At 44.3% G+C, this 26127-nt stretch overlaps 2 protein-coding genes across 6 annotated transcripts in view; both read right to left on the minus strand.

The window, feature by feature from the left end:
• ACOT12 (acyl-CoA thioesterase 12) overlaps positions 1 to 20707 on the minus strand; it is a 39452-nt gene extending 18745 nt beyond the window's left edge. Inside the window, exons 1-7 of one of the 4 annotated variants that reach the window (XM_072139208.1) lie at positions 20440 to 20707; positions 16098 to 16336; positions 14468 to 14537; positions 9773 to 9833; positions 9470 to 9571; positions 1224 to 1359; positions 189 to 345 (exon numbers count right to left, since the gene is read on the minus strand). In XM_072139208.1, coding sequence (XP_071995309.1) covers positions 189 to 345; positions 1224 to 1359; positions 9470 to 9571; positions 9773 to 9833; positions 14468 to 14537; positions 16098 to 16336; positions 20440 to 20474 — 800 coding nt within the window. In that variant the 5' untranslated portion in view covers positions 20475 to 20707. Of the gene's footprint in view, positions 1 to 188; positions 346 to 1223; positions 1360 to 9469; positions 9572 to 9772; positions 9834 to 14467; positions 14538 to 16097; positions 16533 to 20439 lie in introns of those variants that run through there. The other 3 variants (XM_072139199.1, XM_072139216.1, XM_072139225.1) reach the window with 3 other exon arrangements.
• LOC140119792 (uncharacterized) lies at positions 3197 to 5933 on the minus strand. Of its 2 annotated transcripts, none has more exons than XM_072139182.1 (2): positions 3842 to 5933; positions 3197 to 3769 (listed from the first exon to the last, which is right to left on the minus strand). In XM_072139182.1, the coding sequence occupies exons 1-2, from the start codon at positions 5468 to 5470 to the stop codon at positions 3467 to 3469; spliced, it is 1932 nt and encodes a 643-aa protein (XP_071995283.1). In that variant the 5' UTR covers positions 5471 to 5933; the 3' UTR covers positions 3197 to 3466. The 2 variants fall into 2 exon arrangements, with proteins under 2 accessions (XP_071995283.1, XP_071995289.1); XM_072139188.1 differs by having other exon boundaries at positions 3199 to 3974; positions 4224 to 5932.
• Positions 20708 to 26127: the final 5420 nt, after the last annotated feature.

Consider the following 26127-nt stretch of genomic DNA (forward strand, 5'->3'; position numbering starts at 1 on the left):
TGCATTGGTGTGGCTAAAGCAAGGGAGAACGCAGATATAATTTATAAAAAAATATATGATATAAAATTTCTGAACAAATGATTACAAGATATTTTGTTAAATGCACAAAGGATTTAAACAGTTGCAATAAAGAGGATTCATTATTCATGGGTTGTTCTATCATTTTCCCAAACTGTGCAGGAAATCACCTTGCAGAGATGTTGGCTACAGTTTCCATCCATGCCATGATCTGCCCTCCAAACGTGTTGCCCTGATGGTTTGCATGTGGTGGAAGAACCAGTTCTATACTTTCTACACAAGTGCTGTCCGTAGAGATCTTGTTATTGTCATTTTCCCAATCTGCATCTGAAAATAAAGACATAAAATGGAAAGAAAAATTGATGTTGAACAGATTTGTATTCTATAAATGCACAGTACATATTTTATCATATCATACATGCACATAATAGAAGAGTTGGAGTTTTCTTCACCTGGTAAACCATACGATATTGTTGACCGCCAAGATCAACTCTGATATTTTGTGTTGCAATTTCTTTTTGAAGATATTCATTTGCTGTTAATACATTGTAGGTAAAGAACTTCTCTCACATGAGAAGTAAATGTAGCTACAGACAATGCTAGATACATTGCATCAACTACCAGATCATGTGGGGGCAAAAGTAGTCAGCCACCGATTGTGCAAGTTCTCCCACTGAGAGGCCTGTGATGACTAACCTCAGTTATGAGAGACAAAAAAATCACATTGTCTTATTTTTAATGAATTTAATTGCAAATTATGGTGGAATATAAGTATTTGGTTAATAACAAATGTTCATCTCACTACTTTTTTATACATCCTTTGTTGGCAATGACAGAGATATTTGTACACGTGTAGTTTCTCGTTTGTTTCGGCGCTACGTCCAACAAAAGTTGCAGAGCATTCGTATGGTTTAAAGGATCGTTTATTAGATACACAACGTGTTTCGGCTCCAGGCGGGAGCCTTCATCAGGTGCAGTTACCTTCACTGCACATGATCAAGGCTCCCGCCCGGAGTCGGATCATGTTGACAAAAGGCAGCATCAGCGGCGCTCACCCACCAGTCTCAAACAAGCCACAAACAAGGAACCACGTTCCCGTCTGCTGAACACGTTTGTCTACGTGGCTTTAGTATGTGAAAATGCAGGTTGTGGTGGGAAGTTGTAAAGACCATTTGCTTTCTTCCATTTTTAACACTTTCACCAACCATAAAAAGCACTGCCATCCTCCATCAGATTGTTATAGGCATCTTCATGATAAAGCCTTATACGCCTCCTCTCAGCCGCTAGACTGTACTCCAAATGATCTTGTGCCGACTGCAGCCTCACTGGTTTAAGATTAACCTGGAAAAAAAAAAGTGACATTTGTGTCCCCGAGAATGGTAATAAAATAGACTGATAATTAATAACTGGTTGCATAATCCTTCCAGATTATCTCGTTTATGTGTACGGTGGTGACATCGCACTTTTAGGGTGAATTGCTCTTGGGAGGATCTTGCTTCTCAGTATAATACAAAGGGTACTCGGCTCTTATGAGGATTTGTCCTTGCGTGACTGTCTTATTAGCCAATCCGTTCAAAATGAGGATTTTAGTGGAAGGCTTTAACCTTTCTTAAAAACTCTGCAGTGACGTTGCAGGGAATGATAGAAGCGCTGCAGTATGATGATATTCACACCAACAAGTGCAAATATTATAACCCATAGATGCTATAGTTTCTAAGATACAGTTGCATCCTTTTTTTGTTCCACTATTAAAGTTGTTAAATATTTTGCTTTCCATTAATGTTTCTGCCTTGGCAGGAAGGAAATTTGGGAGAAATGTGAAAAAAAAAAAGATCTCAGTACCGGGGGTGTAACAGGTGTAGCAGCCATAGCAGCTGTGACGGGGCCCGCAATGTCAGGGGGCCCGGCACCCGACCTGCATCACTAGAGAATGGAGTATCTGCAGCATTGTATACATATTATGCTGCACACTGTACTGCATAATATGTATATAGTAGTGCACATCTTCCGCAGTACACAGTTGAGTGTGGAACAATAGAACCAGGAATCTCATCTCTACTTCCTGCCGTCTACTTCCCCCTGCAGCTACTGGGCTGTGTGAAGTCAGATCTATGGCCTCTGACACCCTCCTGTGATATAAGTACTGGCTGACAGTGCGTATATACATATACATATGCGTGAGTGTATAAATGTATGTGTATGTATATGCTGTATGTGTGTGCATGGTGTGTATATACTATGTGTATAGAATGTGTATGTATATGCAGTATGTGTGCATGGTGTGTATTAACTATGTGTACGTACTATGCAGTATGTGTGTGCATGGTGTGTATTTATGTGTATAAAATTTGTATGTACTATGCAGTATGTGTGGAAATTTGATGTGCATATTCAGTGTTTGTGTATATACTGTACAAGAGTATAAATGTATACATGAGTGCATTAATCTGTGCGTATGAGTGTAGAACTGTATGTGTGTATATAAGAGAATAAATGTGTGTGATTGTATAAAAGTGTGTGTGTAGAAATATGTATATCATTTTAAGGGGAAGGGGGGCCCCATGCAGAAGTCTGCTATGGGGCCCAGCCTTTCTTAGTTAATCCCCTTCTAAGTACAGTGGTGTTTTTATACAAAAACTTTCTTTGCTTTTTGGATACAGTCGTTTGTTTTTTTTCTCATGACAACAGCATGCAGCCCCTCTAATAACACTTCTGACTTGCATAACCCTGCGGACTTGTTCACAGTGTAATTGTGTCGCTGTTAATGATTACAGCTCTCGTCCTGTAGTAACACTGTGTGACTTTGAACACAAACTATAAAGCAAAGATGACCAGAAGATAGAAAACCTCAGTGACTGACCTTTACCATACTATGATAACAGGACTATCTTGTCCCTTGGGCAAAACAAAATGTAAACACAGACTTTGTGACACTGGGTAGATTGTAAGCTCCTCTGGCTACTGGGTTATACAAGGTGCCTATGTACCATACAATAGCTACCTAACTGCTATTCATTGCATCCTTACACAAGGCCAAGCATGCACATGTTTTACTAGAGGGGAGTACGCTGCTGATGGATCATGGAGAAATTGTGAATTAGTACTCACCGGTAATTCGGTTTCCATCTAGTCCTCCATGACGGCCCACTAGGAGGATGACCCTTGACCTCTGTAGGGACAGGAAGCAGAGAGGTTAAAAGCCTCCCCCCCACATCCTCCCGCCAGTGTCTACCAAATAACTACACCGGTGGAAGATACAACATATTTTTATTCTGTCTTGTTTGAATCACATACAGAATTTTCAATAAAGTGAAAGAAGCATGGGAGGGAAAAATATATAGGCCGTCATGGAGGACTAGATGGAAACCGAATTACCGGTGAGTCTAATTCACAATTTCCATAACGTCCCCCATGACGGCCCACTAGGAGATCTACAAAATTAGTAGAGTTAGGGTGGGACCACAGCCTGGAGAACTTTCTGACCGAAGGCGAGATCCTGTGAGTTGGGTAAGTCCAGCCGATAGTGTTTTGCGAAGGTGGATGAAGAAACCCAGGTGGCAGCTCTGCAGATTTGTTCAAGAGAAGCACCCCTCTTCTCTGCCCAGGAGGCGGATATGGCTCTGGTGGAATGGGCTTTAAGGTTAGGAGGAACTTCCTTCCCCTGTTCTGTGTAACAAGAGGCTATGGCAGTCTTTAACCATCTGGCGATCGTGGTTTTGGATGCCTTTACCCCTTTGTTCTTCCCCTGAAACTGAACAAAGAGATTGTGATCCTTGCGCCAGGGTTTTGTAGCTTTTAAGTACTCTAAGACCGAGCGCCTTACATCCAGGGAATGCCACTCCAATTCCTTGCTTGAAGAAGGATTCCCGTAGAATGATGGAAGAATTATTTCTTGATCTTTGTGAAACCTGGACGCCACTTTGGGAACAAAGCTTGGATCCAGAGTCAGAGTTATCCTGTCAGGGAGAATACACATATAGGGTTCTCTAATAGAAATGGCTTGGAGTTCCCCCAGCCTTCTAGCTGAAGTCACAGCTACTAATAAGGAAGTCTTTAAAGTTAAGTTTTTTATACTAGCGTCCTTTAAAGGCTCAAAGGGAGGTCTGGAGAGAGCATCCAGAACCAGGGAGAGATCCCAGGAGGGAACCCGCTTCAGAATCTGAGGCCTAATTCTATTTGCAGCAGCAATAAATCTTTTGACCCACCTGTGGTCCGCCAGGGGATGGTCGAAGAATGCGCTCAGAGCCGAAATTTGGACTTTCAGAGTGCTAGTAGAAAGACCAATTTCTAGTCCTTTTTGCAGGAAGTCTAGTACCTGTAAAATATTTGGGTTAGACTGAGAGGGGGGATTAGCCCCACAAAAGGTCACAAACTTTTTCCATATCTTATGATATATGGCGAAAGTAACCTTTTTCCTACTTGCCTTCAACGTAGTTATTACAGCCCGAGAGAGACCTTGGGACCTTAGGAACTCGAACTCAGGATCCAAGCCGCCAGACGGAGTCTTCCTGGATCGGGATGGAAAATCGGACCTTGGTATAGAAGGTCCTTCTGAATCGGTAGAATAAAAGGTTGCTGGACAGATAGGGACCTCAACAGTGGGTACCAGCTTCTTTTTGGCCAGTTTGGGCAGATCAGGATCACCCTTGACCGGTCGAGCAAGATTTTCCTGAGTACTCTCGCAATTAGGGGAATTGGGGGAAAGGCATACATGAGACTTCCGCTCCAACGATGGCTGAACGCGTCCAAGTGATCTCTGGACTCGCCGGCCTCCAGAGAGAAGTATTGTTGGCATTTTGAATTCTCCCTCGTGGCGAATAGGTCTATTTGGGGCATGCCCCAGACGCTGGTTAGATGTAGGAAGATCTCCTGGTTGAGACACCATTCGTTCGGTAGGATCTCTCTCCTGCTGAGATAATCCGCTTCTCTGTTTAGGGATCCCTTCAAATGAGTGGCAGAGATGGAAAGGATGTTTTCTTCCGCCCACTGGAAGATGGTACGAGCCAGACTCGATAATACTGGGGATCTTGTACCCCCTTGTCTCCTTAAATAGGACACTGTCGAGACGTTGTCCGAGAGAATGTGGATATGATGATCCCTCAGATAGGCTGTGTTCGATCTTAGCGCTTCCCAGACCGCTCTTAACTCCCTGTAGTTTGAGCTGCTTTTTGCTTGGGCTAGAGTCCAGGACCCTTGCTCGTAGTGGGAAGGAAGGATTGCTCCCCAGCCTGAGCTGCTTGCGTCTGTCACTATGGTGATGGTTGGGAGGTGGTGCCAACATACCCCTTTCTCTAGGTTCCTTAATTCCATCCACCACAGCAGGTCCCTCTTTACAAAGGAAGGAATCCGGATCTTCTTGTCTAGACCTGAAGACTTCCTGTTCCAGAAAGTTAGGATCCAATTCTGAAGGATCCGAGTATGGCTCTGACTCCAGGCGACCGCAGGTAGGCATGCTGTGAGGAGCCCCAGGATCTTCATCGCCTGTCTGACTGGTACAGAGTCCTTTCGTCTGAATGAACGAATCTGATGCTTTATGTTGGATATTTTCTCCTGAGGAAGAAAAGACATTTGGTGAGTTGAGTCTAGAATGATCCCTAGAAAGGTCTTTCGAGTGGAGGGTACTAAACTTGATTTTTTCAGGTTGATTAACCACCCCAACTCTGTTAAAATTCTTAGGGAAGACTCTCTTGCCAAGATTAGTTTTTGTTTGTCTTTCCCTATAATTAGCAAGTCGTCTAGGTAAGGGATGATTGATATGTCTTGTAGTCTTAAAAAGGCTACCACCTCCACCATGATCTTGGTAAAGACCCTTGGAGCCGATGAGATACCGAATGGAAGTGCACGGAATTGAAAGTGTAAGACAGAGCCCTCGGGAGAGAGAACCGAGAATCTTAGGAATCTCTGAGATGAGGGGTGAATAGGTAAATGATAGTATGCATCTTTTAAATCTAAAGTGCACATATAGGAGTCTGTGTGAATAAGTTGGGTAGCTGTTCTTACCGACTCCATGCGAAATCTTCTGTAAACGATGAAGCGGTTTAGCTCTTTCAAGTTGATAATTAGGCGATTTGATCCATCTGGTTTTTTGACAAGGAACAACGGGGAGTAGAATCCCAATTTTTCTTGTTCTTGAGGGACCGGCACCACCACTCCCATGTGGATTAGATGAAATACTTCCTGCCAAATGAAGGAATGTGTAGAGTGAGAGAGAGATGGTAAGGGAGCGACAAACCTTGGAGAAGGGGGGGGTGATGAAAATTCTATCCTGTAGCCTGATTCCAAGATAGACAGTACCCAGGGATTCGAGGTGACCTTTGTCCACTGGGATAGGAATCCCAGGAGACGCCCCCCCACTCTGGCGTCATTGTTTCTTGTTTCCTGGACCCTCTGGGAGGTTAGAGAAAAGGAAACCCCTTCCCCTTCCTCCTTTGGGATAACTCCACCGTCCTTGCTTACCTTTGCCACGGTAAGTCTCTCCGGTGTTCCTAAAAGGACGAAAGGAAGATTTCTTGAGTATTGTTTTGGACTCTGGAAATCCCCTTTTTCTGTCAGACGCCTTTTCGAGTATAGCGTCCAATTCGGGTCCGAACACAAAGTCCCCGGAAAAAGGAATGCTGCACAATTTGGATTTAGAGCGGATGTCCCCGCTCCACTGTTTCAGCCATAAGGCCCTCCTGGTGGCATTGGTAAGAGCTCCTTCTTTTGCAGCAAACCTTATTCCTTCAGCAGATGCGTCAGCAAGGAAGGCAGTAGCTGATCTTAGCAATGGTATGCTTTCCAGTAAGTCTTCTCTGGGAGTACCCTCCCGGATATGGGACTCTAATTTCCCCAGCCAGAAATATAGTGTTCTTGCCACCGAAGTGGCTCCTAAGTTTGACTTTAGGCTTAGCATGGAAGTTTCCCACGCTTTCTTTAAAAGGGCTTCAGATTTCCTGTCCATCGGGTCTCTTAGCTGAGCCGAATCTTCAAAGGGCAGGTCCATCTTCCTAGAGACCTTGGAAACCTGTACATCAACTTTGGGGAATGAGTCCCAATCCTTTGACTCTTCAGGGTCGAAGACTAAGCGTTTCCTGAAATTCTTAGAGACCGCGATTTTTCTCTCAGGGTCTCTCCATTCCTGACTAATTAGACCCCTAAGGGTATCGTTGAGGGGAAAAACACGCTGTTTCCTGGCTTTGAGTCCCCCAAATAGTTCATCTTCGCGAGAAAGAGGGGGTTCCTCGTCCTCGAGGTTCAATGTATCTCGCATAGCTTTCAGAAGATCATCCAGATCCTCATTTTGGAATAAGTAGCGGGAGCATGTTGCCTGCTCACGATCCTGATGATCCTGGTCTCCCGCCAGAGAGCAGGAAGGAGAGTCTGAAATGCATCCCTCTTCTTCCTCTGAGGAGGAAGCCGATACTATCCGAGCTTTCTTACGTGGGGGGGCTCCCTGCGTAGCCGCCGCCACTGAAGAAACCACTTTCTCGTCTATAAAGGACTTAAGCTCGTCCATAAAAGACGTTTTCTCCTCCCGCATGAATTCATCGATACAGGGTTTGCAGATCGGTTTCTTATAGCCTTCTAGTAGTGTACGGAAGCACATACTGCATTTTTTAACAGGAATCCTGCTTTTTTCAGGCTTTTCTCTACTCTTTTCAGACTTTCCTGATTTCTCTTCCTTGCCTTTCCCCTTAGAAACTTGCTCCTAGGGAAGGAAGGCAAGGAGACAATGACTTGGAGCTCACAACAAAAAACAATTGTATATGTTGCCATACAGCACCACTCACGTGCACCGGGGGGTGGAGTAGGCCCAAGTCTGCCTCATCAGCCATTACGATGTCTGGGACGGCCAGCCAAGAAGAAACAAGTCATAGACCTCAGACCAACTGACTACCCGCTTTTGAGGATTTAAATACCTTCATGGGGAGCCCATCCCCCTGCCGGTGGCCTCCACTGCGTCCCGCGCCCGGTCCGCGGTCACTTCCGGTCGCGACCGGAAGTCGTCATCGAACAGGGGGAATTCTGGGAAACGTAGTTCCCTGCGTCCGCGCGAGAGTCTGGTGGACCAGCCCGCCGGAGAGGACGCCAGCCGGAACGATGTTACCGTCCAGGGAGAGCCCGCAGCCGCCGGGCTAACCGAGGATCTGTCCGGAGGGGAACTTGGACCGCAGTCGGCGTAACCCCAGGTAAGGTTGGTAAGTATGGAGATCCTTCTCCGTTTTTTTTTTTTTTTTTTTTAAAAACGTCCCCCCCCCCCTAGGAGGAGAGAGACCCTCTCTTGACCTGACCCCTGTAGGGACAGGAAGACACTGGCGGGAGGATGTGGGGGGGAGGCTTTTAACCTCTCTGCTTCCTGTCCCTACAGAGGTCAAGGGTCATCCTCCTAGTGGGCCGTCATGGGGGACGTTATGGAAACATGGTATAAGGATAAAATTCTCCAAACCTGGTCCTGAATATCTACTGGAAGAAACACAGCCACCCCATAAACACAAGACGCTCATTCAGTACCATTGGATTCTTGGGTACAAGTTCACCATCCTCTATGCTTTTCTCATAAAGACACTAGGGAGTTCTATAGTATCATTTCCAAGAACTTCAGGCTAGTTTTTTGCAAAGACAAACTGAGTGACAATTAAATTCACTCAAAAATATACGTAATTTCTACATAATATTTCCCTGGTGTTTTAATGTTACATTGTCCCCCTTTACACATTTTTATTAATGGGTTTGTAAAAATACTAACAATAGCCACAGATTACTATGTGGTCCCCGTCCACCAGATCAACAAACTACAATAATAATAATAATAATAATAATAATAATAATAATAATAATAATAATAATAATAATATTATAGTAAAATGTAATACGTGTTGTATTAAGGGGTTAAATGTAACATCCCTTGAGATGTAGTGTAATGAAGGGGTATATGGTTGTGAATCAAGGTGAATAGGTGAATCAATAGAAAAACAACACACTTCTCTTAAACCCACATTTGGCTAATAGACGATATGTCAGCTCCTGAGACCAAAACATGTGAAATGAAAATGCAGCAGACAAAGAGCTCAATCCAAAGACCTGCTGTACATTAACATGTGCAGCCCCTGAAAACAGACCTGTTTATTGGTCAGATCCCATGGACTGCACACATTGCACAAATGGGAGTCCTTGCATCATACAGAAATATGACCGTTCTTCCAATTTGTAACATTTACAGTGCTGCTCGCCCAGCAAACAGGGAGTCCTTGCATAATTTCTGTATGATGCAAGGACTCTTATCACGTGCAATGTGTACAGTCTGTAAGATCGGGCACACATACGGATTCATATGCAGCCGGCTTTAGTCTGCAACAGACCTAAGACCATATTATTGCACAGATACATTTACAATGATGCCATTGCCATCCATTACCTGTACTAACTTACATAAAAACAAACTACATCAGTATTTCACATTTTTATATTTTACCTTCTTTCCTCCAAGGGGCTTCACCACATATGTGGAAAATGCTGTGCAAACGTGTTTCTGACTACTTGTAAAAGGGTCTTCGACTGCAACCTTAATGCCAACCTTCAAATAAAATAACAGAGGATTGTTGAGGAATGTAGAACATGTAAGTGTCTATAAATGAATTGTGAATGACAGACACTCACTAAAAAAAAAAAAAACATTTTTGAAATAAAAAGTAAAAGATAGAGCAATGTGCACACCTCACATCTGATTTTAAATCAAATTTTTAAAATAAAAACTCAATAAAAAGGGCAAGTTTACCTCCATGCTTGTGTTAAACGCTCTGTTCACTTTTGCTCTAATGCAAATTTGTTGTCCAATCCTAGAGGGAAGAGCGAATTCAGACATTGTGGTTAAAAGCAGAGAATATTCCAGGCAGAAAAGAACATAATATATAGATCTAAACTAAATATTTGCACACTTGGTAACAATAGTGTTATTGGTTAAATTAACCAAACCAATTATTCATTAAAGGGGTTGTCCACTTTCAGCAAATAATTGGTATTTGAGTAATGAAAAGTCATAGTTTTCCAATATACTTTCTATATGACTTCCTCACAGTTAATAACAATAATAATTCTTTATTTATATAGCGCCTACAGATTACGCAGTGGTGCACAAAGCATGACAAATTGTTCCCTGTCTACATGGGGCTCGCAATCTAATCAACCTTCCAGTATGTTTTGGAGTGTGGGAGGAAACAGGAGTACCCAGAAGAAACCCACGCAAACAAGGAGAGAACATGCAACCTCTTTGCAGATGTTGACCTGGGACTAGAACCCAGGTCCCCAGCGCTGCAAGGTAGAAGTGCTACCCACTAAGCCACTGTGCCGCCCCGGTTTTCGAGATCTCCGCTTGCTGTCCTTCAGCAGGAAGCTTCATTGTTTATTTCTTGTTGATAAAACCTGTCCCACTGTCAAGTGATGTCACACAGGTGCATGACTTGTTATATAATAAACAACTCTGATTACTCTGTGAAGCCACCAAGCAGTGCACCTGTGTGACATCACATGACAAATGATGAATACAATGAAGTTTACACTTGAATGGCAGCAAGCAGAGATCTAGAAAACCTTTATGAAGAAATGTTTATTGGAAAACTGTATAACTTTTCATTACACAAACAAGATCAATTATTTGCTTAAAGCGGACAACCCCTTTAAACATGAATAGTCGCTATACCTTACACCCTGGGTTCAGCATAAGGTGTTTTACTTCATCCACCTGGGTCCCTGGTATTTTGAAAGTAAGTACATTTTTGCCCAAATTTAGATTTTTGACTGAAAAAGCAATAACTTAATTCCATGTCAATTGGGTAAACGAAACAAAACCGGCATTATAGTGCAAAAATACATTTCAATTCGGGAGTATACAAATAAATTGTAATAAGTGGAAATATAGGACTTGTATCTGGGCCTAAGAGTTTAGTTACAGAAGGTACATTGAAGGAAGGGGCTCTCAAAGATAGATAGGACCCAGACATATTCTGATACACCTCATCCAAGACAGCAGGGGTATCCTATAATAAAGCTATTCTAACCCAGACGGGTCCATCCAAATCAGTCATTGTACATTACACTGACAGGTAAGTGGTCAGAAGATGACAAAATCTAACAAAGATCAAACCAAATGAACCCATGAGAGACCACACGAGCTAAAGACCCTGCGAACATTTCATGTAATTGGCCTAGATTGTTCCTGGCGTCGACACTCCCCGCTACGCTGCACAATCCATCTTAATAAACCAAAGGCTTTTGTGCTGGAAATGTCCCTGAACATCCATTGAAATCATTTACTTATTCCTGTTCCCATCCATTTCAAGTATTCATTTAGCTTGTAACTCAGAACAATTCCTGTCAGGAAGATAGAGAAGGTTCTTGTACTGAAAATAGGCCACAGCTCAGAGAGGCCAGAGAGAAGGTTTCCTCTCTTCCCTGCCAGGGTCCTATAATCCTGCAGAAGGAGAACCAATGGCAGGAGGGGTGAACACTTCATATGATCTCCTAATAAAATTCCTGACAGCATCACGGAGTCTGACAACTAAATATAGACAATAATGACAGCATGGGAAAACCACAGGACTGCTCCCTGCGACAGTATCACCTTAAGGCCATCTTGTACTTTAATACCTGGAAAGTAAAGGACCTCTACTAATTCTAGTATAACAGGAGCCAGGTCTAGCAAAGGTGAAAAATTACTCAAACTCTAGCAGATATTGGAGGCTCTCCTAGTGTAATATTTAGAATGGCCATTTTCACCCATTTTCATCAGTTATAAAGAACCAATGTCGGGTGTAGAGACTAACCAGAGAATAGGTGTAAACACAAGGATTTGCATTTATGTTACGGCTCATAATAACTGATGCACAGAAAAATGGAAAGCTTCACTTTACAAAAAAATAATTTTTATTGATATAGTGTCACAAAATCTAGCAATTGAGGTGTGACCAGACCAGTCTGCCCTGATAACATCTGCTCCGATACCATCTATCGTTTTTTCATATTCTCCATTGAATGATGCTATTTTAGTCATGACCCATGTGTGTACTGGACACACATTAAGCAGTGCGTCTGTGTATACAGATGCTCCCGAAAATGGTAAAAGCCAGTCCAGATCACCACCCTGTGAATGTGGTATGGAAAAGAGGCTGAATATTGGGATTAACTGCATTTAAATGGATCTTTTTTAAGTGTATTTGTGCTCTTAAAAATGTTCAGACCTCATAAATTAAAGGTCATTGCTTGATATGGCAGGAGAGAACATCTAGTCCAATGATGGCAAACCTTGTAGAGATCGAGTGCCCAAACTACAACAAAGACCCGCTTATTTATCGCAAAGTGCCAACACAGAAATTTAATTTGTGATTTATACTCCCTTCTCTGTCACAGTTTTCATTGATACCAGCACCTGAGGACACCAATAAAGCAGAAAATAGTCCCAGGTACAGCTGTCACTTTAAAATAGCTCTGTGCACAGAAAGTCCTGGGTTGTCTGGGACTGCAGGAAGATACCTGGAGTCATCTCTGGTGATGGCCTGAGTGCCCACAGAAAGGGCTCTGAGTGCCACCTCTGGCACCAGTGCCATAGGTTAGCCACCACTGATCTAGTCCTTGGCCTATAATAAATATGTAACTGTTGCGGTGCAGAGGTCCATTTGAACACTACAAAAGGACTGGTAAGTCCTTGGTACAGTGACAGAATGGTTTAGCATCCCTATACTATGACAGTCCAGTATGTATTCAGAGTTGGCTCTTCTATCGTTGTGCTACTGCATTATCCAATAAAACAGGGGTAGGGAACCTATGGCTCGGGAGCCAGATGTGGCTCTTTTGTTGGCTGCATCTGGCTCTCAGACAAATCTTTAATAAATAGCGATGGCTGCTGTGTGTCTCTTAGACCGATCACTGGACACTGCGATGTTGCCACTGCCTATGTCCTTTGTACGACCCAGGCACCATTGCCGCCATCGTCTAAGCCTGAGTCAAAGAGAAGAGCGTGGGAGTCATGAGGAGTTGGCTGCAAGTGAATATTCTTTTTATTTTTTGCTGTGGCTAGCTGTCTACTGGGAGGCGTGTGCTGTGGCTAGCTGTCTACTGGGAGGCGTGTGCTGTGGCTAGCTGTCTACTGGGAGGCGTGTGCTGTGGCTAGCTGCCTACTGGGAGGCGTGTGCTGTGGCTAGCTGCCTACTGGGAGGCGTGTGCTGTGGCTAGCTGCCTACTGGGAGGCGTGTGCTGTGGCTAGCTGCCTACTGGGAGGCGTGTGCTGTGGCTAGCTGCCTACTGGGAGGCGTGTGCTGTGGCTAGCTGCCTACTGGGAGGCGTGTGCTGTGGCTAGCTGCCTACTGGGAGGCGTGTGCTGTGGCTAGCTGCCTACTGGGAGGCGTGTGCTGTGGCTAGCTGCCTACTGGGAGGCGTGTGCTGTGGCTAGCTGCCTACTGGGAGGCGTGTGCTGTGGCTAGCTGCCTACTGGGAGGCGTGTGCTGTGGCTAGCTGCCTACTGGGAGGCGTGTGCTGTGGCTAGCTGCCTACTGGGAGGCGTGTGCTGTGGCTAGCTGCCTACTGGGAGGCGTGTGCTGTGGCTACCTATATACTGGGAGCGTGTACTGTAGCTACCTATCTACTTGGGGGCATGTGCTGGAATAATCCTTTCTACTGGGAGGCATGTGCATATGGTACGGCTCTTACAAAATAACATTTTAAAATATGTGGCGTTCATGGCTCTCTCAACCAAAAAGGTTCCTGACCCCTGCAATAAAACATGTGCTATACATCATTCTTGTTATGCTGTCACTTGTTGTTACAGTTTATTAGCTCTTTTGTGACGTCACTGTGTGGATGATCCATGTGCTTAATCATCATTGAGTAATAGTTCTTTCCTACTCTCCATTTACTGACATTAGGAGAATTATGACATCACTTTGTATATAACGTGGGCAATGGGAATTATCCTTCCTTTTGATTGGTCATGGTTTTATATTGCCATGCTTATTATCCTGGTTCACAGTATATCTGTATTGTGACATCACTACCTCAATGGATTGAGTTTCCCACAAGATACTAGTCTGAATATTTGTTAAAGATTGCGCCCTTTAGATAAAACTAATGGACCTACATTTCATTAACTCCTCAGAAGCCGGTCTTGGTACCATGCAACTAGATTGTCTTCTGCTGGACCTCTGGATTCCAGTATAAAATTTACATCTGGGTCCACAAAAGGATCTGAGGGTCCAGTCCAAAACACAGCGCAAGTGCAGCTGGTCCATGTCTGAGCATATGACCGAGCACACTAGCTGGATGCACATCTACTTGGTGATGTTATACTGTCCATGAGACAGGTGTTTGACATTTATCTTTCCCCCCTAGGATGAACCTTGAACAGTAATAAACAGTTAATGGCAACTGGCAGGATTATAGACACTAAGTGTTCTGATCTAAGAGGAAACGTTAGGTCCAGTACCTGGCCGTCTCTTCAATCTGTATGTCATCCACAGATGCAGTCACACAGGCCAAACCGGCATGCCTCTCCGCTAGAAAAGACACCAGACATTGGGGATCACTTACAGCAAATTCTATAGAACAGTAGATCACAATAATCACAAGGCAAAATACACTACTTATTAACTCACTACTTATTAGTCCATTCTTATTCAAGGTCAACCTCAGTTATAAGGGTTAGCCAAGTAAATTTCTTTCCTTTAGCATTCGCCTTTCTGTTAGAAGAGTCACTATTTGGGAACCTGGTCTACCTGGTAGTCTCCTCCTGAGTGCCATTGATTGGGCGAATGTGTCATCAACAAAGACCAAGGACAAACACTCAACTGGAGGCCATGCCAAATTTAGAAGGAAGATGTACAGGTCCCCTACTTAAGGACACCCGAATTACAGATGACCCCTAGTTAAAGACAGACCCCTCTGCCCACTGTGCCCTCTGGTGAAGCTCTCTGGATACATAAGTATAGTCCCAGACTTTCAATAATCAGCTATAAAGTGTCTGATATGAAGCTTTATTGATAATCCTTGGTCCAAATCTTGCAACTCCAATTGTCACTGGGGCAAAAAAATTTTTTGTCTGGAACTACAATTATAAAATATACTGTTTCGACTCACATACAAATTCAACTTAAGAACAAACTTATGGAACCAATCTTGTACGTAACCCGGGGACTGCCTGTATTTTTTTTTAATTAATTGCATTTTTTTGACAAATTATTTTCAAATTTGACAACTTGCCAACTGTAAAATTTCCCACAGAAAGAGCCATAATACATCTAAAATAAAATAAATTAGGAACCTGATTAAATATTTCCTACAGTTTTAAACTAGAGATTTTATGCAAACCCATGGGTCACCATGGTAACAGGCTACAAATCTTGTGTAGTCGGAACAAGAAGTCATTGTGCTCTGCATTCATTCTCCTTTAATAGGTCCACAAGTAGAAATGGTCAGAGCACCAACACACATGACGAATTAGGTCTGTAACCCTGGAAAAACTATTAAGTCTATGAAGATGTTATCGACATAAATTGATATGACTAATTTGTGTGATAATATACTGGCAAGCTTAGATTTAGATACAATGGACCCAATTAAGATAAAAATACAAATTGCAAATGTATTCTTACCACTTGTAGAAGAACTCAACTTTGGAGATCTACAAGAACACACACCATGTATTACATTGACCAAATTAACTCATGTAACACTTCTTAAACACAAAAAACTGTGTTTTGACTGATTTATAGCACCAAACCCAAACCACAAGTCAATTACTAAAATACTACAGGTTGTAATATCATTCCCATTGTCCCTGCTCAGACAGTACATTGATCCTTAGATGTCTAATGTGATAAAAATTAGACAACTGCAGACTATTTCTTAAGTGCAATACCAAATTCGGCCAATAGATAATGGGGGCGCTGTGTTCAGCAAGAAAAGAAACTTCTAATCTTAGACCACTACGTTAAGTTTGAGTGTATAACCACGTCTAGAGACCCAATTCATAACTTGTTTAATATCCCCACACCTTGCAACAGGACAACACCCCAAACATTTACATATCTATGAAGCTGTATAGACAAAACTCTTACCTGCCAGACAGGCTGTGGTGTCAATCCAGGTGAGGAGCTGTCCAGCACTGAGCTCTCCACAGTGGTTGGAGTGCCAGGGGTAGACAGTGTGGCACATCTGTACCTCTCCCATCTCATAGCCAGAGGTGATGGCAGTGCCCTGTCTCCAGGGGTCACCTGCTGCATCTGCTGGGTCTCCAGAGAGCAGCATGCGGGTCACACTCACAAACTTCTGCAGGAGCTGCCTGGGAGACCTGGATCTGTGAGCAGCAAAGAGGTACAATGCCAAGTGTGCAGAGAGCAGGAGGAGTGAGGGCAGGATCAGGGTGTGTGGGCTGAGGACTGGCATGTGATCCAATAATGAGGAGGGTGTGCATGTGCCAGGAGGGTGTGCATGTGCCAGGAGGGCGCAGAGACCTGAGGAGCAGGTACTGGCAGTGCACACTTTCCAGCAGATGTCTCTCAGGTCTCAGCTGATACAAAGTACACCCTGTGCACAGCTTTGTCAGGTCACATGTGTGAACCAGAGGACCAGGGTCACAGCAGCTGACTGGCAACTTTCCCAGGTGGCATCTAGCCGCACCTTGCCTTCCCTTCTCACACCTCTCCTAATAGCTGAAGTCTTATGTCACATTAGGAATATATTGTGCAAGATTAGAGTATAATACAGACATAAAACACCAGCATAACTGCACTAGTACACTGTACTATATAATACAGAGTAATACTAAGAGTGCAGGGGTTAGTGTACTAAAGAAATCCTAAGTAGTGCATAGTATTTACCTACAACTCTGCAAGGTATGCTACATAAATCCTAAACTACAAAAGGACAATCCATATTATTCTGCAAGAATAGTAAACTATGGAAGGGTTTATTATTCTTTATATATCTGCTGCAAAACTTACCAGGGGTGTAACTTGAGGGGGGCATCAGGTGCTCTTTATACCTGTCCAAGAGGCTTAGATGGGGGGGGGGGGGGGGGGGCTTGCACAGACTTTGCACTGGGGTCCATCTTAGAAGGAACCTGTCCCCAGAGCTTCACAAGTAAACCTGATGACAGCTTCCTATAGCACTATGCCAACTATTGTCCATATTTTTTTTAATCTAATAAGTGCAAAGATCCTATCCCCAGAAAATTTAGTTTGTAAGCCTACATGGCACACTGCAAGAAGGGCAGCAAGTCTCAAAGGGAGAGTTATGCACATGAAGCAGTGTGTGATGGCATTGGGGTGTTCACATTTTGACTACAGTGGGCAAAACTGCCAGTGCGTTGAAGCCACCATATTGGCTTTGATCGTCACTCCCAGTGATGTCATCGGGGAGTGACGATCAGTTGGCATGACATCCAGTCTTTATAATACTGCAGGACCTGTCATTGCTGTAGATTTGTAACTGTGTGCCAGTGGCACACTTTTACAGCTCTATAGTAAATTCCCTATACACTTTAGTACACTTTAGTTCTGATATTCCCCAAGTAAAACCCTGTAACAGAAAATAGCATCCAAACATCCGAAATGCCACTTTTCGCTATTTTGTTATACAAAAAAAATTATAAAAAGTGATCAAAAGGTCATACAATCGCCAAAATGGTATCAGTAAACTCAGCTCACAAAAAAGATGGCAAGGCAAAGAAATTTTAAAAAATGCCCTCCCTCTGTACACTAGGGTTACGTTATGATACGCAATGCTGGCGGCATGTGTGGTCGCAGTCTAACTGTATACTAAGTGACAGTCGTACAAGGGTGCAGCGCCCATCTCTGCATATAACTAAGATCTTACACCAGAACACAGCTTACACTGCACTGTATAGTGACCCGTAGTGCATTGGGACACAATTACGAAGGCCCTTGCACCAGTTTTCCATTGGACTTTGCACGTTCTTTAAGGCACCCTTTAGTGGCGCGGCTGCACTAGGCATCATGCGACAAATTAGGGGGCGTTCCGATGCTTAGTTGGACCGTGCACCAGATTCAACATGCAAAGTCCGACAGAATTTTTTTGCATGCCCCATGTTAAAGGTGAACCAAAAAAAGTGGTGCAAAAAAGTGGTGCACTCAGTCGGAGTAGTGCAGGGAGCTCCAAATTCATGAAGAACGGGCGCCAGAAATCCAGAATCTGGCGCACTTTGCACTATACACACTTCGTTAGTAAGTGTGCCCCATTATGTACATTGCAACAAATACTAAAGTGCAGTACACTACTACACTAAACAGCGCTGGACTACACAGGTCTTGACTAAATTTCTCTACATTACTGGTTGGTATTTTCAGTCCACATTGTCTAAACCTCAGGGTTGATTCACACATTGCATTTTCATTGAGGTTAGAAACACAATGCAAATGCAAGTGGACGGGGCTCGCCCTGAGCATATAGTCGGTTCCATTGAAACACATGCGACCTGTAATGAGCTCTCAGTGTTTTGCAGGTACACAATGCAAAATACGGGGTGCTACTTACCAATCACATGCATTTCAATGGAAATGTATATGGTATCAGGCCAAGCCCCAGGTATTCTGCCCAACATAGAAGGATGGAGCTAGATGCCAAGTGGGACTGTCCGATTCTGGCACGTGTGGTGCAGGTGTCTTGTTCTAGTGAAATGGACACTTGTCTGGGTGTTGCTTGGTTCTCTTGCCAAATTTTAAACAAAATATACAGCAGAATCCAACAAACCTGAATATCAATTTGATCAAAAGTAACTGGATAGTTAAATGCAGTGTTTAGCACAGTGGTACCATGTAAAGGGGGGGCTACCACCTCCCAATTCATCCACATTCAATGTTTGTGGTGCGCTTTTGAATGCACTGCAGAAACGCATTCATTGTAACATGTAACAAAACATTGCAAAAGCCAGGTGTGACTGCACCCTCCGATTAAATTCAGTCTTCGGGCACATTCACATGACCATTGGGGGACGCGTATACGGCCACAAGTTTGCAATGGGCGCACGGAGTGGTACGGTGGTACATGTCCCATCTTGTCCCCATGTTACAAAAACGTGCGCCGTGTATCTCTATGGAGAGGGGAGGGGTCAACCCTCCTCCTCTGCATGGCGCCAAACGTATGTCCGCCCAATGGAAATACGTTCGTGAAAATATGTTCACCATTATGCAAATGAGCTTCCCGTTTTTGAAAATCGCATGCGTTGACAGGTTTTACCAATTATCTTAATTAAAACTGGTCAAAAACGGATGCTTTTCAAAAAAACGTATGCGTTTAAAAACGGGCCAAAACGGGTTAAAAAATTGGCACATTTTTTCTGGCATACCAAGTGAACCGTGGCAAACCAAGTGATTAGTGTGGAAAGCATTAGACCGGCGGCACATGTGGCGTTTTGATCCCGTTTTGGGGCAATTTTTAAGCAGTCCATTAAAAAACTTATGCTTTTTTCAAAACGCATCAATAATTTTTTTGAAAACGCATCCATTTTTGTCCGTTTTTCCCCAATTATGAGAATTATGGTAATTGGGAAAAACAGATAAAAACAGAAAAAACTGACGTGGTTAAATAGTTAAAAACGCATGCGTTAAAAAACGCATCCGTTTGTCAGTATTTAATTGCGCAAATTCGAAAAAACTGACAAAAACGCATGCGGTTTCAAAATACGCATGCGTTTTTAATGATCTGAAAACGCACTAACTAAAAACGGCCCAAAAACGGGCTAAAAACGCCGCGTGTGTCTTCACCCTTAGGCCGCCGCCGCACGTGGCGCTTTTGTCTGGGCTTGCAAACGCAAACGCAGACAAAGTCGCGCCCACCGGGGCGGGACTCGGCCCGATCGCATCGGCGTTTCTATGGAAACGCCTGCGATCGGGACCAAGCCACCGGTGTTTCGCGTTAATTTAAACGGCGATGCGATGGGGCCAAGGCCCGCCCTGGTGGGCGCGACTTTGTCTGCGTTTGCGTGCGCAGACAAAAGCGCCACGTGTGGCGGCGGCCTAAGGGTGAAGACACACATGGCGTTTTTGGGCCGTTTTTACTAAGTGCGTTTTCAGATCGTAAAAAACACGTGTTAAAAAACGCATCCGTTTTTGTCCGTTTTTATTTGCGCAAATTCAGAAAAACGGACAAAAACGCATGCGTTTTTTAACGCATTCTTTTTTTACGATCTGAAAACACACTTAGTAAAAACGGCCCAAAAACGCCATGTGTGTCTTCACCCTTAGGGTGATGTCACACATGGCATTTTTAGGCCGTTTTTGAGACTTTAGTTTTCAGATTGTAAAAAACGCATCCATTTTTGAAAAACGGATGCGTTTTTTAATGCATTCCTTTTTTTACGATCTGAAAACTAAAAACGGACTAAAAACGCTATGTGTGACATCACCCTAAGTCTTACAAACATGAACCATTCTACTTTACCTTCCTCCTCTCAACTGCGATGGCCTCCAGTTCATTGTATGAAATCTTGGTTTACACTTTGTGCCAGTATTAAAACCTACGTGTTGTAGGATACTGCACAATTGTATAGTAAGACAGAGCTGATGGGTGGCAGTCGAGCTGTTATTTCATCTTGGTCCTAAAACTTTGCCTCAGTTACCAGAGCAGGCCATGGAGGTTACAGGGACGTTTCCAGAGCTCCAGCTGTTCTCAGACATGGCTGCAAGGTCCTGTAATGGACCACAAGGTGTCAAACCCCTTCCATCCCCTTTGCACAGACTTTATACAATAGTCATCCTATGTGGATAATGAGAAGCCACCTGTGAGAGGCGGAGAGCCACAAGACCTGACTAGGAGCAGCTACCTGTGTAGTAGGAGCCTGTAATGGTATATAGGCACTACCAGATATATATTACTACAGGTATCACATTATACCAGATTCATATATGGATTGATCTTAATACATTTTACAACATTCTTTAGATTCTTCTGTGTGAGCTTACATAAATTGAAATCAATGAGAAAAGTAATAATAATGAAATACAATGTGGTAGTGTGCACCAGTACAGCCACATGTCCAAAAACTGCAGTAAGTTACAGGCTGAGGCCTCGTTCACACCATGTGTCATGTTTTTGACGCGTTTGAAAGACGCTCCTGTCCCTTTTCCATTTGAATCCATGTGTTTACCGCCCTCCGGTCTCTATGTTGCGTTTTTGCCTTTGTGTTGCATTTTTAAAGAGCACACAAACTTCTAATTGATTCTCAATGGGGCTTATTTACTAAGGGTCCGCGGTCGCACTTTCGTCAGCTTTGGAAACATTTTCGGGATTTGCGCTGCTCGGGCTGGTATTTAACTGGGGATTGTGTTGCACGCGATCGGATTGTGGAGCAGCGCCGCTGGCTTTCATGTGTCAGAAATCGGAGTCGGGCCGTCGGACGATCCGACTGATTCGGACTGAGCGCAGGATTTAACTTTCAAATTGTGTTGCAAGATCAAGCACTTAGGCCGTGGTCACATGTACCGCTAGGCGTCCGTTCATAACGCGACGCTAGCGCACAGGGGGAGGTCCTCGGCCCGAACGCACATGCGTTTCCATGGAGAAAGGAGGAAGATGGTGAACTCTGTCAGACCTGAGTGGGGAGGCAACACATGCAGGGCGCACGATTTTAGTGAATCTCGGCACAGTGCATGATCGTCAGACAATGCACTTTCGTGAATTCATTAGGACCGGGTGAGTAAATGTGCCACAATGGGGCACATTTACTTACCTGGTCCAGTCGCGATCCAGCGGTGGGTTCTCCGACGCTGATTCGGGTTCTGCCGGGATTCACTAAGGTCCGTGCGCCGATATTCACCAGGTGTCGCTGCTGCCCCGAGGTCCGCCGGAGTTCACCTGCTTTTTTCTGGTGTATGTGAGTGCTTGATCTGGCGACACAAATGGCTTTTTAAATTCTGCGGTTTTTCCGAATCCTTCGGGTTGTCCGGTGGCCACGCCCCCCGATTTCTGTCGCGCGAAAGTCGGCGCCAAAAATCGATCGCGTGCGCCACAATCCCGTGAAATGCAGCGCAAAGCGGAAATATTCGGGAAAAACCCGACGGATTTGCGGCTGCGGAACCTTAGTAAATGTGCCCCAATATGTTTTGTGATGCGTTTTTTCATTTTATATTTTTAAAGCAGTTTACCTTAACTTTTTCATCAATGTCCCAACTTTTATGTGTTTTTCAAGGGTGCAGAAGACATTGCTTTCATCTGATTAGGATTATAAAACACGTTTGCAAAGGTAAGATAAATACTTGGTAGTAAGATCTGAGTTGCATAGACTTGACATGGCAGGAGGAAGTGCTGTGGCTCCGGTGCTCCTGTATATGGAACAGTAGTCTTTGACATTGTCATGTGATTTACTTTAGAAGGATTGTAATGTTACAGCACACCTCGTCCAGAGGATTCACAATCACAACTTGTTCTTTATTACACAATGATCCTCACTATTATATTACCTGCATTATGGTTACTTGAGCTGGTGATACTATACACGGAAGGCAGTTCAAGGGGTTCCTCAGGATTGTGGCCATTAGCAGGGGCATAACTACAGTGGTAGCAGCCATAGCAGCTGCTATGGGGACCGCAGTGTCAGGGGGCCTCATCAACCTGACACACTAAAAAGTGGAGGATATAGACTATAGAGGGGAATGCTGCATCCTATCCCAGGCCTGTATAAATCTCATTTTGGTCTGATAATTATTGGACTGAACCTAGCATTTCCGTTCAGTTCTGCGATTCTTGGTTCTGTCCAGTAAATCCCACAAGTGCACTAAGTGTTGTTAGTGATATATAATCAGTTCGTATGACAGAGGAGGCAGGAAATAGAATCAACACAGTCATCACATTTCTTTGTCCGATTGCCGCCTTACACGTGGGCACAGGTTAAAGAATTGTCATCCACTTGGTCCCAGTCCCAGAGTTATGTGGCATCTACTGGGAAGTGCACAGGAGGGGCTTCGAAAAGCCCCATCTAGATGTTTTGTTCTATAAACCTGCATTTCCCTGTCATTGAAACCCCATACACATGGTGAAAAATAGCCAAGCCAGGTTCACTGGGTGACGTCCAGTTCCAAAATAGAACCAGTTCTCAAGAAAGCAGCTGTGTTTTTTAAAACCCTGGGCACCCCCTTTAAATACCACCATACAGAAAGCATGACCTCACTCCTATTGTCTCCATATGACCATGTTTTACTTGTATTGTCTTATTTTATTTTATGTCCCCATTGTACAGCACTACAGATATGATGGCGCTATATAAATAAAGATTATTATGATTCTTTGTTGGAGCGAACTCGCTGATGGACAAGCGGCCTAAGACTACAGACAGGGCACATCTGCCGTGAGGCCGGGATGAAAATCCTGCCTCAAGCAGCAGGCTGTGAACCCCTGAGGGGTGCGGCAGATCTCCAGTAGTACGGACCTCCCAAATGCTATTAAGTCAGTTCTACTAGAAAATCAATAACAAATACATCTTTAAGACACCAATGTAATTGACAGAACGGTGCAGTATAGACCCTTCCGTCTGCCTGTATATACTACCTATGGGGAAGGGGATCCTGCCTGTATATACTACCTATGGGGAAGGGGATCCTGCCTGTATATACTATCTATGGGGGAGGGGATCCTGCCTGTATATACTACCTATGGGGAAGGGGATCCTGCCTGTATATACTACCTATGGGGAAGGGGATCCTGCCTGTATATACTACCTATGGGGGAGGGATCCTGCCTGTATATACTACCTATGGGGGAGGGGATCCTGCCTGTATATACTACCTATGGGGAAGGGGATCCTGCCTGTATATACTACCTATGGGGGAGGGGATCCTGCCTGTATATACTACCTATGGGGAAGGGGATCCTGCCTGTATATACTACCTATAGGGGAGGGGATCCTTCCTGTACATTATACCTATGGTATGTACCTGAATGTACATATTAATTATGGGGGGATCCTTCCTGTATATACTATCTTTGAGGGGGTGTCTAGCTGTATATGCCATATCTATGGGGGGGGGCATTTTAGTTTTATCCTCAGGCAGTAAAGAGGCTAGAATCAGACACTGTGGTCATGACAGATCCACTAAAGCCTTTGTGTACAAACAGAGGCCAATGGCATTGTTGAGGGGTGCTGCAACAGACTGGGGGTAGGAGAGAGGTAAGTAAAGCCTCTGTTATCTTTCACATTTTATGACTATTTTAAGTCATTAACATTACTGTTTCCACTTACTTTTAAAAGTATATAACATTTTATCTGGCTCCTGCCAGCAAACTTTATTGAGTAATGGGGGTGTCTGTTACAAGGCTGCAATCATCATCATCATTATCTACTCTCTGCTCTGCTAGCTCTTCCTCATGTAGATGTGAACTGACCCCGTGCTCCAAGCAAATCTCTGTCAGTTCATGTCTGCTTGAGGTAGGAAGGAGGAAAATCTAGCAAAGCAGTGAGGAGATAATGATAATGATGACACCAGGGACTCCGTTCCGTTTGCTGGCAGGGAGTCAGGTATGGTTTTATCAACTGTTAAAAGTGAGTGGAATTACTGCACAACCACTTTTAGTGCAACAAATTAATGAAAACAATTTTGGACCTGAAATGCTGTGCGCCACAAATAGCCCATTTTTAGGTGGTTTTACTACTTGTTTGAGTAAGGGGCGTGGCGTCTTAAGAAATAGCCAGGTAGACAAAAAAAATTCTATATTGTTATGCAACAAAGTAGACCAACTACTAGGAGGTACAATGGGACTCAATCTCCGAAACAGGCGAACAGTCAGACAAAAGTGTGATCCGTGACGATCACACTTTTGTCTGACTGTTCGCCTGTTTCGGAGATTGCAGGGCTGCGACAGGTATTTAAGAAGTGTTTGCGCTGGGATTGTGGCGCAGCTGCACTGGCTTCCATGCGACACAAATTTGGGGGGGAGCCGTCGGACGATCTGAGTGATTCGGACTGAGCGTGGGATTTAACATTCAAATGGTGTCGCAAGACAATGCACTTACATGCACCAGGAAGAAGAAGGTGAACTCTGTCGGACCTGAGCGGCACATGCAGGATATTGGGTGCATAATCTTAGTGAATTGCAGCATTTCTCATCGGACAATGCACTTTCAGTGAACTCAGCGTACTGGGTAAGTAAAGGTGCCCCTGCAACACCCTCGCCGATGCAAGGCAGAGCCGTGTTTGCGAATACGTCCCACCATGTAGCTTGCAGCCTGTGTAGGGTCTGACTAGCCCCACAGCATGTCACTACATAGTCCTTATAGGACACAGGGGAACACTGCAGTGGTAGAACCTGCCTGGTAAGGCAGGAGTTAATTGTTTTGTGTGATGTCATATGTGTCAGCCAATCACATGTGTTACACTCTGTTTCTGTGAGCTGAGATGTAATTGGAGGAGTAGCCACCACCTGACCAGTGGGAGTAACAAGATCCCTGTTCAGGAAACTTCTAGAAGGAGAAGAAGTGAGTTCTCTCTCAGAAGAGGGTGCAGTGTGAGGAGAGAGTTCACTCTCTCAGATTAGAGACTCAGAGGAGTCTGTGCAGCTAGCACACCAGACCAAGAGCAGGTGAACCAGCTCCCTGCCTGAAGAGTGGAGCTAATAGCTAGTTAGTGAGGAAAGGGGTATCATCCTACCTTTAAGGGTGATACCTGAAGCAATCCAGGATAAAGCTGAAGCATCCTATTAGGACACAGCTATCTCCCAGCCTGCCCTTTGCATCCAGGCTAATGATCTACATCCTGTGGCTCCCTCCAACTACATCTCCAGCATTCCACCATCCTGTTAAGGCACGTTGCTGATGTTCCTGTCGGTTCCAATAAAGAACTGTAAGTTGTTTTTGTTCAACGTTTGCCTCCGGCTGGTCCCTGCTACTACGGCTGCCACCATCACAGGCACCCTGTACACCACACAGAGACTCATACTCTAGACACCAAAGGGTTGCCCCAGGGAGAACCGCTATAGCAGCCTCTCCCTCATCATTTCTTGCCAACACCACCCTGCTGGACACCTGCCAGGCTGTAGGACAGCCCTTCGGTTCCCCATACCAAGCACCGTGACACTAGCGTGCCTAGGCCGCAACTGCCAGCCACTCAGGTACTGCGGGCCCCGGCTGACTCCAGGCCC

This window comes from Engystomops pustulosus, chromosome 1, assembly GCF_040894005.1.
Source record: "Engystomops pustulosus chromosome 1, aEngPut4.maternal, whole genome shotgun sequence".
NCBI classification, from domain to species: domain Eukaryota; kingdom Metazoa; phylum Chordata; class Amphibia; order Anura; family Leptodactylidae; genus Engystomops; species Engystomops pustulosus.

What these genes read in the sequence shown, in the direction of transcription:
- LOC140119792 (XM_072139182.1), bottom strand. Translation starts at nt 5,470, where the DNA reads ATGCCTACCTGCGGTCGCCTGGAGTCAGAGCCATACTCGGATCCTTCA. An exon ending in TGGAGTGGCATTCCCTGGAT is followed by an intron (nt 3,770 to 3,841) that starts GTAAGGCGCTCG and finishes CTCTTTGTTCAG; the next exon opens with TTTCAGGGGAAGAACAAAGG.